Source organism: Cariama cristata, unplaced genomic scaffold, assembly GCF_000690535.1.
Source record: "Cariama cristata isolate BGI_N322 unplaced genomic scaffold, ASM69053v1 scaffold6926, whole genome shotgun sequence".
In the NCBI taxonomy this organism is placed as follows: Eukaryota; Metazoa; Chordata; class Aves; order Cariamiformes; family Cariamidae; genus Cariama; species Cariama cristata.
The window spans coordinates 11,662-26,775 of record NW_009622643.1 but is presented as its reverse complement, the minus strand read 5'-3'; the positions used below and the strand labels follow the sequence as shown (position 1 = coordinate 26,775).

The window sequence follows — 15,114 nt, the reverse complement described above, 5'->3', positions numbered from 1 at the left end:
AAAAACTAACAAATCTAGTTGACCAGAGAAAAAAAAAAACACTGGCAACAAAAGACAGATGCTGACAAAGCTGGACTTGAAGAATTTGTATTTTATGTGGACCTGGTTTAAAACCAAACTGTGACTCTCAGCTTACTCAGAAACAGTTTCAACTTGGCTAATACTCCACCTAATAACAGACTACTGTACAAATTTATTTTACTGAAGCATGAATCATTACAGCCCATACAAATGTTTCTTTCCAAAAGCTTGGAAATATTTACGGACTTAAAGGAAAATGTACTATGGTAATTGAAGTGTTTGCCAATTACAAACCAGTTCATCAGCATACCTACAGATATATACAAGATTCCTTTATCATAGGCTGAGACTTGATTCATCGTTGATAGTGCAGTAGCACCGTACCAGCACAGTGGTGCACAAGCTAAACGTCAGTGTGAATAAGGATTTTGCACATTCCAACAGAGCAGAAGAGCAGAACATCTCTTATTGTTGCTGGCCTTTGAGACTCTGTCAGAGAAGGCACCTTCAGACTGTCCTCTGGAATCCAAAGGAATCCATATCTGTACAGCTCTCAAGCTGTTGCTTATTCTCCCCTTTTGGACAGATGGCTACTGATTGCTGACTTGAACAATACATTTACCTCCAAAGATACCAACTTCTCTTCGTTTAAGCCACTGGTATCAAGATGACACCCAGGAATCTTAAGCGCAGACCGGTAACCAGCTCGTACATGGGGGTACATACTCAACTGCATACCTGGATTATTCTAATGAAGCCTTTTCCATTCTAGACCTGCATTAATACAAACTCTCTAATAAAAGACCTTTACTAAAGCTTATACTGGTGCAGGTATCCCTAAAGTATCAAATACATTTTGTCTGTTTTCTATGCTAGTTAATCAAGTAATGATGAAATCAGTTAATCATCATTCTTTAAACTGGGAGTACCACAACTGGACAAAGAATTCCAGGACTGATCGAGGGCATACACCTTCCTTTACACAACCCAGCCACTGTTCCTGACGCATCCAAGGATATTGCCACTTCTCGCCACCAGCCACTCCTGATAAACTGGTTTTCCACTATGAACTGTACTCCTTTTTTCAGATATCATTCTTTCCAGGATGCAGTCCTCCGTTCTGTGGGGAGGCCCTGCATTCTTTGTTCCTAGATGTATGGCCTTCTACTTGGCTGCATTAAAGCATATTTTATTGGAATAAGCCAGTACCTCAGATCACTCAGTATAACCGAGGATAGAGTTTGGAACCATCGTGTTTAAATGAAAGTAATATGGATGGCTTCCAAATTCTGGGAAGGTTTGTTCCCCAGATTCATTCTGAGAGAGATTTGATATAAAAATGTAAATGAGAGCCAGGATTATTTATACTGAAAGATAAACAAAAGGATTACATTTCTAGCTATTAGGAATCAATGGAAATGTATCTCTAAAGTGACCTTACCTCTCATCTTGACTGAGTAAAAGGCAACCGCCTCGCCATTTCTCCAGAGTATCTTGGCACACTCGGTGGCAGAGTGAGGTAGAAAGAATGCATCATTAGCTGTACTCCCTTCCAACATTCCAAAAATAATGTAGTTCAGAACAAAGAGGACAATCCTTTCTCCAAAGGTCTGGACCTTAGAGAACAAATAAAAACAGATCAATGAAAAATGAAGCAGAGATTAGTATTTTGCTTTTCATAAAAGGCTTCAAAATTCAAAAAGGCTGGGAAGGAGGAGGTGAGGAAACATGTACACTTAATTTGGGGAAAATATCTCATTAACTGGTACAGACAGACTGGCAAACCAGTTTTTCCCAGTGTTTCAGCCTCTATTCAAAGGGCATAGAATAATTTAGTAACAATTTATAAAGCTTGACATGTCTCCCGTTGTCACAGAGAGGAATTCTAAAGCAGCAGGAAAAGAAGTATCTTGATTGTAGTCACAGCAAACTAGCCTTAGGTTTGGAAATAGGATCAAGGCAATCTAATCCGACCCAAAAGTCAAATAAAGACAGGATTCACTGTGTTATCCTGGTCACCTCTCCCCTATTACCTGTCTTGCCACAGCATCAAAGAACTTTAGTGGACAAGGACCTTACTGAGGTAGACACTATACAAAACAGAGAATAAATACAGTCTGTCCCAAACACCTTATAATCTAGGTGTAACATGAACAATCAGGTTTTATGCCATGCTTCTTACTAGACAACCAACAGGACAGGGAGATGGAGGAATATAAAAGAACAAGATCATATTGGTTATCAAGGTAAAAAGCTTTAGATGCATGCTGAAAAAGAAAATGAGAGTTTCCACAAATAATGACAACTTACCTCTTACCAATGAGCTAGAAGGGGCAAATTTTCTATTTTCAGAAATTTTTTCACTCTCTGTTGATACAACAGATGCTTGAAAGCCTGAAAGCCTGTGTTCATACTCCAAGTTCCATCTTGCAAGGATTTGTATCTCAAAATCCCTCCAGTTCAGTTACTCACAAAAAGCCTACTTAATTCAGTGAGTAATTAAACTCTGTGTATGGCAGATATTATGGAAAGATGATAAAGGAACAGAATCATTACGGAGCAAAGCTGGACTCAGAGAGTTGGATAGGAAACAGAACTGATTTAATATCCTCATGGCAACACAAAGCTCATACGCAGTAGGCATCTGACTTCTTAGTTGAAAACAGACTACAGGCTACTCAAGTCTCTCAAATTACGAAGAAGTAGTTGTATCCTATTAAGGTAATTTATTTGGAAAAAGAATTACAGATATAGAAACTATGCAATAACAACCATTTCATACAATGAACACAATATAAACATTATCCAAAGCAAATAAAGTCGTAACTAGCTAGATAAGACATTATTTCAAAAGGTAGTAACACCTCCCATCAGACAGTCAGTCAAGCAAAACTAATGTGAAGAGTTATTGCTAATGTAGTAATTCAGTTTATCTGATTACTCCTTTAGTAGGCTGTGAGGGTAAACTAAAAACAAGACAAAATAAATCCCACAGATGAATCATAAACTGCATGCAGAAAATTGTTTAGAAAGGATTAATGTGCATGTCACTGTGCAATGGGAGACATGTGAAGTACTTGGTGAGTCACATAGCCCAGATCCCACAGAGGTTATAAAGCATGAGCTATAGGAGACCAGAGACAATTACATATGATTGTTCTAGCTGGGAAGTTCCAGGGTAAAGGTAACTGTTTAAAATAGCATCCTTACCGAAATTAGCCCATCTCTAGAAGGATCAGCTGTCTTTAATACATCTTCAACCGGCCACCAACACTGGTTCAAATAAACTGCCAAAACTACAAAAAGAAAAATACAAGGGAACACCTTACCTGCAAATAAATACAAAGTTGGTTCTGAACCTTTCCACAAGCAGCCTCAGATCTACTTCTCCCTCCAGCTGACTCCAGTTTGATCTGCTGTGAGACAGCAGAACAACAACTGTATTTCAGTTTCACCTCCACGTTCCTTAATATCCAATTTTCAGTACCACATAAGGCATCAAATGAACGTAATTTTATTCAGGAATTGATGCGACTTTGGTGTGACAACCTGTGTGCCATATGAATAAAGACTTCCTGCATAATATCTGCTCAGTAACAAAGTAAGTTTGAGTGGCATTTGGGACACAGAGAGCTACCTAGCGAAAGGTTACATTTTTGAAGTTTTTTTCCCCTGTCCACATGCATACATGCCCGTATTTGCACCCACAGTGAAGTCAAACACAGAAGTTTTCACATCTGCTTTATCAAAAAGCATTTTAGCTGCCTATGTGATTGAATTTCTATATATCTATACCTTTAAAGTACAGACTCCTAAATCTCTGCACAGACAGATATTCACAGAAGTTCAAATGCATAAAGAGAGGTTTCTATCAACAAAGGACAGACATACGCACACAAAAGTAAGATACACTTTGCCCTGAAGCAAAAGCATATGACCAATCTACACATAAGCCAAGTCCTTGTGCCGGTGCTATGCAAAACTTGCACCCCACTTCTTCCTATACTTCCTGAATTTTTCACATATGCAGAAACAAGTATTTAAACCCTACTCCTACATGTTAATCTACAGAATTCACTGCCTGCCATTAGATTTACAAGAGAAATACTGAAGCAGCAACAGTGACAGTGAAATTGCTCCCAAGCCCTGTTCAGAAAGAAAAGTTTTAACACAGGGTCGTTTCAAAGGATATAGAATAGATTTTAAGGGTTTAGAGCAGGTTTTAGAAATTTTATCATTTATGACCACCAACACATCAAGCAGCAAATATTTCAGCAAAAAGAATTTTATTACCCGTACAGTGGTGACATCCACCTAAAGAAAGTACATGGCCACAATTCCAAGATTGCTCAAGAACACCAGTATCTTTACCATCTTCAAATACGGCAGCTAGCACCCCCATTTTTAGACAAAAAGATAAAATGTAGTATAGAAAGTATCTTGCAAAGAACAGCATGTAGTTCACACCTCTTGAGTCCTCGGAGTGTGCACCATCTACCGGTTTTCTAAGCTACCCAACTAGGGACAAACACAAGAAATTTTAAAACTCACACACAAGGAAGTGTAACGGCTTTAATAGGATTCATCATTTACCTGATTTAGCCTCAGGTTATAAAAATGTCACTGCTGCACATAGGTCAGTTTCCCTTTTTGTTTCAGCCTCTACCAGTTTCCGCTGGCTTTAAGGCTGGAGATTCTGCTTAGCTAATTTAGATTTCAAATAAATTATTAAAGCATGTGCCAAAAAGCGTTACACTTTGTGTACTGGATTAACAATGAAGAAAGTATTGCACGCAAGGGCAGATGCCTGTTTATAGCACCAGATTCAATTCATTAAACATTATGCGCTTACTTGCATGGGAGTTTCATACTCTTTCTGTGATGGATTCAATCTGTTCCCTCAATCCCTTCACTCCGCTTTCAAATGCAAGCAGCCACTGCTCCATTACACATCCATGAAACATGCAGCTACAAAGGGAGCTGAGTCAGACAAAGGGGACAGAATGGGCCAAATGCTGACTTTAATGGGAGCTGCACAAAGGTCTGGCACATAGTTCAGACACATACAAGACTCATAGTAAAGGTCAAAAAAGTTTTTAAAAGCTTTGAGGAAAATAGGAAGATGCATAACCATGTTGTAAGGAGCTACTTTTATAGAACATTTACTGTGCTATTCAATAATTTAAATGTGTGGAAGGGAACAGTAGTTGACATAGCAACTGTCACATCATATTACTTGAGCAACCTTATCTATATGGATGCCTTCCTTGAAGGAAAAACATTTCTCCAGATTTCACACAAACATATGTAGTTTGCTTTTTGTTATCATTTTTCAAGTCAACATCTGGTCCGCAGTTAAATCCATCCATGCTTCCCCACATTCTCATATTCATTTTATAATCAACTTTGAGGAACACTATTTCAAATGCAAATATGTTTTGTGAGACCACATGTTCCTTCGCTCTCCTTTCCCAGACTTGTTCTTTCCAAGACATTCCACTATGTTCACCTGATTATAAGAGATCAAGTTATTGCCAACAGCAAGTTACACACATCATGAACTCTGTGAATCATAATGTACACCATTACTATGATCTTGCAGTTGCACGACTAGGTGAAATGGATTAAGCCCAACACATTTCAGTTCACAATTAATGGAGTATAGGCATGCAGAGTTGGGTGGCTTGCCCTGTAAGCACTAGCTTGCTAAACCTCAGTACTTTGAATATATTTGTCTGACTGCAAGCGATCAGAGTGTTGCAAGAAGCTGAGAGCCTGTGAAGCACACAATTCCATACCACTACGGGTATTTGGAATACAGTACTGAAGAACACTGAGTTGAATTAGGCACTAAGCATAATGCAATTGTGATTATGAAATGTCTCCTTTTGCTCGGCAAACATGGATCCCTTCCCAACCCAGGTCTGGATTATATTTTTACTTTCTAGGCTATGCTGGCCAAATGTTCCCTCACTGGTGTGCAACTATTTGAATGAAATGTGCACATCAGGACTCTACACACAGAGTAAAGCAGGAAAAATTAAAGCAACATCCAGCCTTGTACTTCTTTTTCCCAAGCCTTCACCTGAATTGCTGAAACACATCCCTCTGTCACAAACTAAATTAAAGGCAATGCTATATATGACAGATGTAATTCGAGTTTGTTTAATAAATATACAATGTACCAGTTCTTTACCTTAGATAAAGTCATCTTTACCTTAATTTTGGCAGTATTTCAGACTGATGACACACTTACAGAGGCTGCTTTTGCCAGATTTCCACCTTGGAAGGAGAATGGTAAACTACCCCAACATGTAGTTCCATGCAACCGAGCCTAGGTCAGCTCTGACAAAGGAGCAAGCTCAGATATCCTACATTAAACTGCATTCTGCAACACTGACATACTGTGAATAGCTGTCCCTCCCAGTTCCCTGTCTTTAAAATGGAATAAGAGCATTTCTCTCTCTCTCTCTCTCCTAAGAGTCTTATTGAAATAAATACATTAAAGCTTGGGAAGCATGCAGATGCTGCAGTAACGGTAGCCATTCAAGTATCTAAGATAGATATCTTTCCTGCAACCAATGGCATTTTCTTCTACAATTCGAGCTTTACTCTGTGATTTGCTGCAAATGTCTTGTGATAAATGTTCCATGGCACCTAACAGTTATTGTAAATTATTATATACAGCATACAGAAAATGCACAATAGGGTATGTTTATTTAGTGTTATAAAGATGTTAATCACCCATGCTATGCTCTGTAAGCCCTTACAACAGAATTTACATTCTCATAAAAATATCTGTACAGATATACTAACAGAACAGAACACTCAGTCCATCCAAAATAAATTAAAAATGCTCCCAACCAAGACCAAGTCCTGTGGAAGAGCTACCATACCCATTTTCTCTTTGAAATATGCAGGTCGTTTCAGATTACAAGCTACACATCACTTCTGGACGACAACCCATCTGATCACAATGATCAGATATAAATCTCAGTGTTGGAATCAACCCCTCCTCAACCTACATTGAAGAATTAAAAGCCATCAAACTATAAAGCTCTTCACATGCAAACTTGTAGCTAGGCTGGTAAATTCAGTATTTTTCCAGAGTCTAAATTATTAGAATTTCATAAATTCTTAGACTGATAACATTTTCTTTGGGAACTGTGGGAAAATAAGTACATTGCAGGAGATACTATTTCATAAGTATTAGATGCATCATTTTATCTACGCAATACTTAACCATTATAGATGTAAACACAAAAGAAGTTGAAAGAGAAAATCCCATCACATATGAACATAAGACATGCAAGGTATACAGCTTTCTTGTTGAGATTAAGGTCCTGCCCAGGCGAGTGGTTAACCCCAGCAGTTGTCAAGGCTTTGTACAGAGTTCATTTTAGGGGGTGAGGGATGTTGGGGAGCCACCGGGAACAAAGGTGGAGATGCTAGAGCAAAGTTGAAGGAACTGATGGTGTCAGGGATAGAGCTGGAGAAGAGAACTAGATTCAAAAGGCTCTAGCCAGAGTTTTAGCAGTCACCAGTCAGTAGAACCACCGGAGTAGAGGAAGGTTGCAGCTCTTGGGAGCGGTATGATAGGGTCTCAAAGCATCATGTGAACTGTGGTATAACCAAGCAATGAGGATTCTAACACTTCTTGCTGCTTCACTATCCACATCAGGATCTGAGAAGTACACAACTAAGCATGCCCTGCATACTTACTAGCTGCATTTTCTACATTGTTTCCAATTGCTTCTCAGTAAAGAACCACTATTGCAGCGTATCCTGGGACACCCTGGGCTCCCTTCCCCCACTGAACTTCAGAAATGTGCAAATTAATTGGAAGAGGAAAAATCAGTGTGCCATGTTTGCATTAGCAAGATTAACACGAACAAAACTGTACTTACAGAGCAAAACATTTGGTGCAGAGAACCTGATGTTCACAAATTCTAGCCTGGTGCTGAAAACCAAAAGCCCCTTAGAGGTTGGGGCACATCAGTGTGCTTCTGGAGTGCATCCTCTAATTTCATTTCAGCCAAAAGTAATCCAGTTCACACGCTCTGAGACTGCTCCTTGATATGAACTGAAGCACAGTACGTGGGGACAACCAGGAAATTTGCTTCTAAGAGCGCTCCTGGTGTGAAGTAAAACTAAAATGCAGATACACCAGGCAGCACATGAGAAAGAGTAGAGATCAGCTACAGCAAGATTGTTTGCCTCTCCCATCTGGACGAAACTCTAGTTCACAAGAAAAGTGTAAAGCTCAAGGGAAGAAAAAACATCAGGAAAACACCTGTTCAGTGTTTTAACTTTCTGCCCACATCCTTAAGCAACGATGACTGAGTTAATAAATACTGCTTTTCTCTGAAGGAATTGGTTTTGAAACAATTTGATCTGTTCACTGGTCAGAACAAAAGGTCATATAGGTAAGCAAATCCAGATGGACTTGCCACATTAACACAGTCTGCTGCCTTGAGAGTCAATTCCAAATTTGTTGAACTGTGGGAAAAATATTTGGACAAAATACTTCAAATGTATATACCCATATGTATAGGTATGCACACACATATACATACACCCTAGCAGACTATTAGAGAACTAATGAAAACTTGTTAAAACTCATCTAAAGAAAAAAATCATGTCAGTCAAATTTGATATGCATAGGAAGGCTGGCCACACGTTTATAGCATAGAAAATCCAGAAACAAAGAACTTCCAATAAAATCCTTTAAATCGTACTTTTAAAAGGAAATATTAAAAGCCAGATGATGTAGGCCTTACTTAAATAACTAGATTTACTGGTCTCTGTGAAACTCTTTCTGTAACTATGGGCTGGTGACTCGAGCTAAAGTTTTGCAAGGGGGTCAACAGCAGTCAGCCAGTCTGTTGTTTATAATATAATAAGGCATTTATTCTGCTAGGTTTAAGCTTTTAATATAAACATTCTATGGTATGGAATATCCCTTTGGCTAGTTTGGGTCAGCTGTCCTGGCTGTGCTCCCTCCCAGCTTCTTATGTACCTCCTTGTTGGCAGAGCAGGGGAAACTGAAAAGTCCTTGACTTAGAGTAAGCACCGCTTGGCAACAACTAAAACATCAATGTCTTATCAACATTATTTTCACACTAAATCCAAAAAACACAGTGCAGTACCAGCTACTAGGAAGGAAATTAATTCTATCCCAGCTGAAAACAGGACACTACCATGTAATTTAGGCTCCAATGTGGACTTGTTTGTCTTGCTCCTGTAGGAAATAATTTTTTCCTTGTGTACATGTATCTCATTAATACTTGTTCTTCCTAATGCTATTAGACCATTTAACTGAAGATTTGTGCTAAATGAACTGCTTTCACCTGCATTTATTTAATACTTCTTTAGTTTTACATAGTAGCTGTTACAGATCCCTATTCCTCTTGTGCTGCCTAAACCAACTTAATGCTGTTTTCAACTACATTCCTTTGAACATGAGTCAGTAGGTATGCACAACTGCACTCATAGAGCAAGTTTGGGCTCCGGTGTAGACGCTTCTCTCCTTTATCACACCGGTGCCTTTCTCTCTTCAGAAAAATGTTAAGGGAATATACAAATTAATGTCAGGAAAGTAATTCTATATCAATAGTTTTAGAGGGACCAGAAAGTCTTTTGACTACACTCGTAACTTGGAAAGGTCTCTTATTGTCCACTATGTGAATCACAGCCCATTACCAAAAGTCCAATTGAAATTGTATGTAAAAGGTGCTGGAAAACTTTGCAGAGTTCATCTCTAACCACTGATGATTTTAATCTGCTTTTTGTTCTTATGAAGAAATTTCCTGGTTACAGGGTTTGGACTGAACAATGAACACATAGTTACACTAATAGTACTTGTTCTAGGAGTGCAAGATCATTACCTGACACACTTTAGAACGGAACATAAGAGTGCTAAACTTCTTTCCCTTGCCTTTGTTGTATTATTAAGAACACTGGCCAGTAAAGCCTTTCAGGCATAATTTATAGCTTATCCTTTCAAAAAAAAAAAAAAAGTATGCTTTTAATGACAGATGTCATTAGTTTGCTGCCACATGTGGAAGCTGAAAGTTTAAGAGGTTTCATGTGTTCTGTATTCCCTAACAATGGGTCAATGCATAGGTTCATGTCTTTATTGCAGATATTCCAAAAATTCTATAGCCCATTGCTTCCCAACAGCTCCAACACTCATTTAATCTAGGTGGGTCGCAACCTGGGCTTTTGGTACTATGCCACTTGGAGTCAAGTTTCCTGTTAATGACAGTGGTATCAAGAGCTGTTACTTATTTTACATTTGCATTTTTTCGCATTCCGTAGTCAAAGACACTTGCCTAAGAGAGTAAGTAGGAAGAAATCAGGCTGTGTCTGAAGATACTGTGATCCTGATAGCAGGAAGATAAAACTTAGACACAATTATTGATCAAATCATAATAACCTGTTGATACTCTAAGCAGTGACTCATGAAACAGAAACACCAGTAAGCACATGCTGACTTCTGCCTGTAACACAATTGTAGTGTAACCCTGCCAGGCTGACACATGGCTGTAATAGGAAAACACCAGCATTACTAGCAGTAAGCAAGGCAAAGCTGGTAGAGCTTAAAGAACATCTTGGGAGAACTGCCAAATAAAAGGGATTTAACTCAATTCCTGAGCATGGTTTCACTCCATATTTACCCCTCACACATCAGTACTGGAAATAGGAGGCAATTAAACCTAGGACTGAAGAAGATACCATAAAGTAAAAATAATACGAATAAGAACCAGTAAGACCTAATACAATTTCACATATATATTTGCTTTTGTTTAAGGATTTCAAAATTCTATCCAAACTATAATGCACTAAATTTCACATGATCCTGAATTAGAAAAATATTACCCTGTTGAACAAATATAGAAAGGATAACAGATTTACCCAAGGTGATTTTTCAGCTACCGGCAGAGCGATGCATAGAAGTTAAAAGCTGTGATTGTCAATCCTCCCTTCTAATCAGTAGCCCACTGACACAAATCCCTGACAGGTAAACTGAATCCACTTCATATTCAAAGCAAAACCCAAAATAGTTAAATATATAAACAAGCAGACCATCTTAAAAGTAAAGAAAGTATAACTACTCAAATTTCAAAACATTTTAACCAATTCTAACCTGTCTCTTTATCCTTCGGATCAGTTAACAGCAACATTTTGCAAGTAGGATTACTTCGGTAGAGAGGGACAAAACACACACAGGAATCTTCAAGTTTAACCTAAAAAAGAAACAAGCCCTGTAGCTGTTTGTACTGCAAAGCTCATGAGAAGTATTTCATGTATTAGATGCACTTATGATATGTTTTACTAACATGCATGGTATAAGCTTAGCACAACATCCTCTCAATTCTGAACTTCAAGGCACTGAAACATACATAAAATTCTAATATTATCAGTAACACTAATTTAAAAGAAATCAAGCTACCAAAGTTAGTGAAGACCTTAATGCCAGCTTTACTATGATTAGTACATAACCTGGCTTTGAACACTGTTACATGGAGACAAATGGTGTTATTAAAGACCAGACACATCAAATAAAAACAAATACAACTTGCACTTCTTACAGCATCGTCCCGCTGAGTACTTGTGGTGTTTTGCAAACAATGAATTAAGCCTCAGGGTACAGGGAGTATCAAAGCATGAGGGTAGCGCCTGGGCAGTTTATCTGTGAGGCACAGGGAGGGTAGATAATTGGCACACGGTGGTCATGTTGAAGGCAAAGCTAAAATCAAAACGCAGCTCTCAAGCTCTCAGTCTTAGACTAAACTTCTAAATGATGTGACACATAAACACAAAATTACTGTGCTCAAACAGCTCTATATGCATAGAGATGACGATTTCCATATGAATATGGCAAATGCTCTCATGTAACTTTAGGTACAGGCAAAGAGTGTGCATAATTTAGCACAGTATGTACTGTACTTTCAAAAATCTGGTCCATTGTGTATGTGTGGGTGTGCCTCTCTCTCTAATTGCACCCATTTGTCAGTTTGCTATGAAACTCAAATCAGTCATGTGATACATTTAATATTTCTTGGTGCATGGAAGGAGTAGTATGAATATGGATAATTCAAGAGAATAACTTTAAGTTGAAACCCATGTTCACTAGTTCGACTGCCAGAATCCTGGGATCATCTATGCAAACACTGGACTCCAGGAGAAAAACTGAAAACTGCCTGAAACCTGTATTCATGAGCTTCCCAAAATCTCAAGTGTGTTCCGGGGATTCAGTTGTTCTTTGCATGCTTCAAATATAACAGCATCGACATCATTATGGCATCTGGGAGCATTAATATAATGAAAAGGCCAGTACTATTTCCAATACTGCTATGATTGTTACTCTCTTTTATAAGGTAATGTGTAATTTCACAGGTGCTAACAACATCAGCATGAGCCAAGCATAGCTTTCTGTGTATGAATGCCGCCAACGTGCTTCCATTCTGACTTGCAATAATCCTTGCTATTTCTGTACTGACTGCTTGACCAAAGACCATGCCATACCAAAAAGAAGTTCTGTGACCCGAGCAAGTGGGCTGACAGCCACTTAACACTTGCTAAATAATTATTCATGGTTGCTGGTCCTGCCACTTGAAACCTGCTTTAATTCAGATGCTCAGGGGAAAAAAATAAAAGCCTGGTAACTACAGTCATTATTCAAACACCAAAATCCTCATCCTTCAGGTTGTAGGTATATAATAGAGATTGTTAGCAGAGATGTTCACTGGGGATGGAAGCTTTACCTTATTACATTTAATTTATTTTTAATTACAAAATATTAACATTCTCTGAACAATTTATTAAACAGTATAAAGGAAAAAAACAATACAGCAAGAACATTGCCATTACTTATGCCCTTGACTAGCTGCCTGACTGCAGATTAGATTAGACTTGAATTAAATGAATGCAAAGAGAAATGTGTTGCTATGAGACTCAAATCAGTCACGTGATATATTTAAGACCTGACGACAAGCCACAAAATCAAGACAATTCTAAATCAAAAGCTGCAAGCCCACTTTTAACGGATCTCACTGTGTCTAGCTATTGCAGGAATATGCACAGCACTGCTTGGGATTTTAACTTATCCTCCCTTCTAATGGAACAGCAAATGAGCCTCTCAAAGTACAACCAGGCATGTAAGGCTGAGGTAAGGACACAGAGGCCCTAAACTAGGGGGATCTTTGCATTTTCAGGTTTGTTTGTATTTAACCCTACATAGTCCACTAGAGGGCATTCAAAGAGTATTTAAAACTAGTCACATTCAAACTCAAAGATGAAGCTACCCACCTGAAACAGCGTTTTTCTGGAAATTACTGCATATTATTTTCCTAAATTGTAGAAAAGCCAGCATATTCCAAACATTTATTTCAACTAATCCACTTACTAGTTTGATAGTACAATAACAGTTAGTCCAGCACACCTTTTATGATCTAGAAAATGCCCAGAATGAAAGGTTTCATAGGTTGACTGAAGTCAGAATTTTTAATAGGCCTGCTCAGTCATCTCCAATGCACTGCCCCCCAGGTGGCTCAGGAATGGACCCTAAAGCATTGGCACCTACAGTATTTATACCATCTATCAATCACATCTGATCAGAATTTCTTTGGAAAAACCCATATTCAAAATTAGCAATATAAGTATTGGAAAGAATGGAAACAAAAGATAGACGGTATCACAATACCTGTGTAAACTGCACAGCAGAGGCAGAATACAGAGCTGTGCCATGGTATAAATGTCTATCAAATTCACTTTTGATTCAGTCCTGTAAGGAGGCAGGTCAAGATGCAAAGTTCAGCTAAGTACTTCAAACCCTCATCCACACTCAGAGTGTTTTAGACTTGTAGTTTAAGGGTATCTCTCATTTGCAGCATGCAAACTATTTGAAATAATGCAGACTTTGCTGATTTTAAGAGATTTGTAATCCTGCTGCACCAGTTTACCCCTATTCACAGACAGACTATGAGTATAACAACAAACTAGCTTGCAAGTATCTAACTTGTAGTATGAAAACATCAGCCTACTACCTCTTCTCCTCCAGGGACCAAAAAGACATCAGGAGCGGACAAGGATTTCTTCAAGAGTTTTTCATAGTATGTTTCAGCATCTACTTGCAGAACCTGTGGATCTCCTGCTAATGTATCTACCAAGTAAAGGCAACCTGTAGTTAAAACACAAGATATTTTTATTTTTAAAATGAACTAAGAAACATGAGTTTTAAAATCTCAGTTTCCCCAGAAGCTGCTTGGTGTAGCTGAGCCCTTATTGTTCCCATTAGAGCCTTTTATATAATCCTAGTCTAAAATAGTATGGCTGGTAAAAACCCATCTACATGTTATTTACCTCTTGACATGCAATTTTACAAAGTAGAAGCATGACAGCATCAAATCACCTTTGTCTGCTTTGAATTCAACAAGCACAGTCTCAAATTTCTCTAGTGTGAGTAAATTGCTTTAAAGCTGGAAGAGCAAAAAAACTTCTTTAAAACACAGCCTGAGTTTTAGTACTGTCCAAAAATATAACAGGAAAAGAATTCCAAAGCTTCCACTCTTTCTTGGAAGAGTGCCTCTTTATGGGTCAGTCCATGATCTGTTGTATATCATTAGTCTTCTCTTTCTCTTTTATGAGTAACTTCAATTGGGCACTTTCACAACAATGAAATAATGTCAAAAAATAATAAAATATTTACCTACATAAGAGTTCCCAAAATAGTAAACATCATCTTTTATGCAACACAACCTTTAATCCATTTGACTCAATGCTGAAGGGTATTCATGCAAGGTATTCGTTAACTGCATGCAAACAAAAATTACATACATCTGATGCCTGTTACCTAAATGCAAAGTCCAGCTTGGTGCTCCTGAGGAACTGGGCAACCTCTTTCTGATATAACAAACCAGACTGATTGGTGGCTTATCACCAGCTCAAGACAAAGAACATCAGAAGAAATGGGTTAGCAGTCAAATAGTATTCTGTCAGTCTTCTATCACAGGAAGCAAGTAGTTTCATTTTAAGGGGCTTTCAATCAACAAGCTACACCTGCAGCTCTTATAAGCCCCAAACTGAGGA

General features: G+C 38.3%; 1 protein-coding gene across 1 annotated transcript in view; it reads right to left on the bottom strand.

Annotated features, from left to right (window-relative positions):
- The window catches only part of FAM169B (family with sequence similarity 169, member B), a gene marked incomplete at its 5' end in the record, with an annotated part of 28,288 nt that extends 14,082 nt beyond the window's left edge, over positions 1 to 14,206 (bottom strand). Inside the window, 4 exon segments of the mRNA XM_009702402.1 lie at positions 1,463 to 1,637; positions 3,232 to 3,317; positions 11,171 to 11,270; positions 14,073 to 14,206. Of these exon segments, the coding sequence (XP_009700704.1) occupies positions 1,463 to 1,637; positions 3,232 to 3,317; positions 11,171 to 11,270; positions 14,073 to 14,206 (495 nt within the window).
- Positions 14,207 to 15,114: the final 908 nt, after the last annotated feature.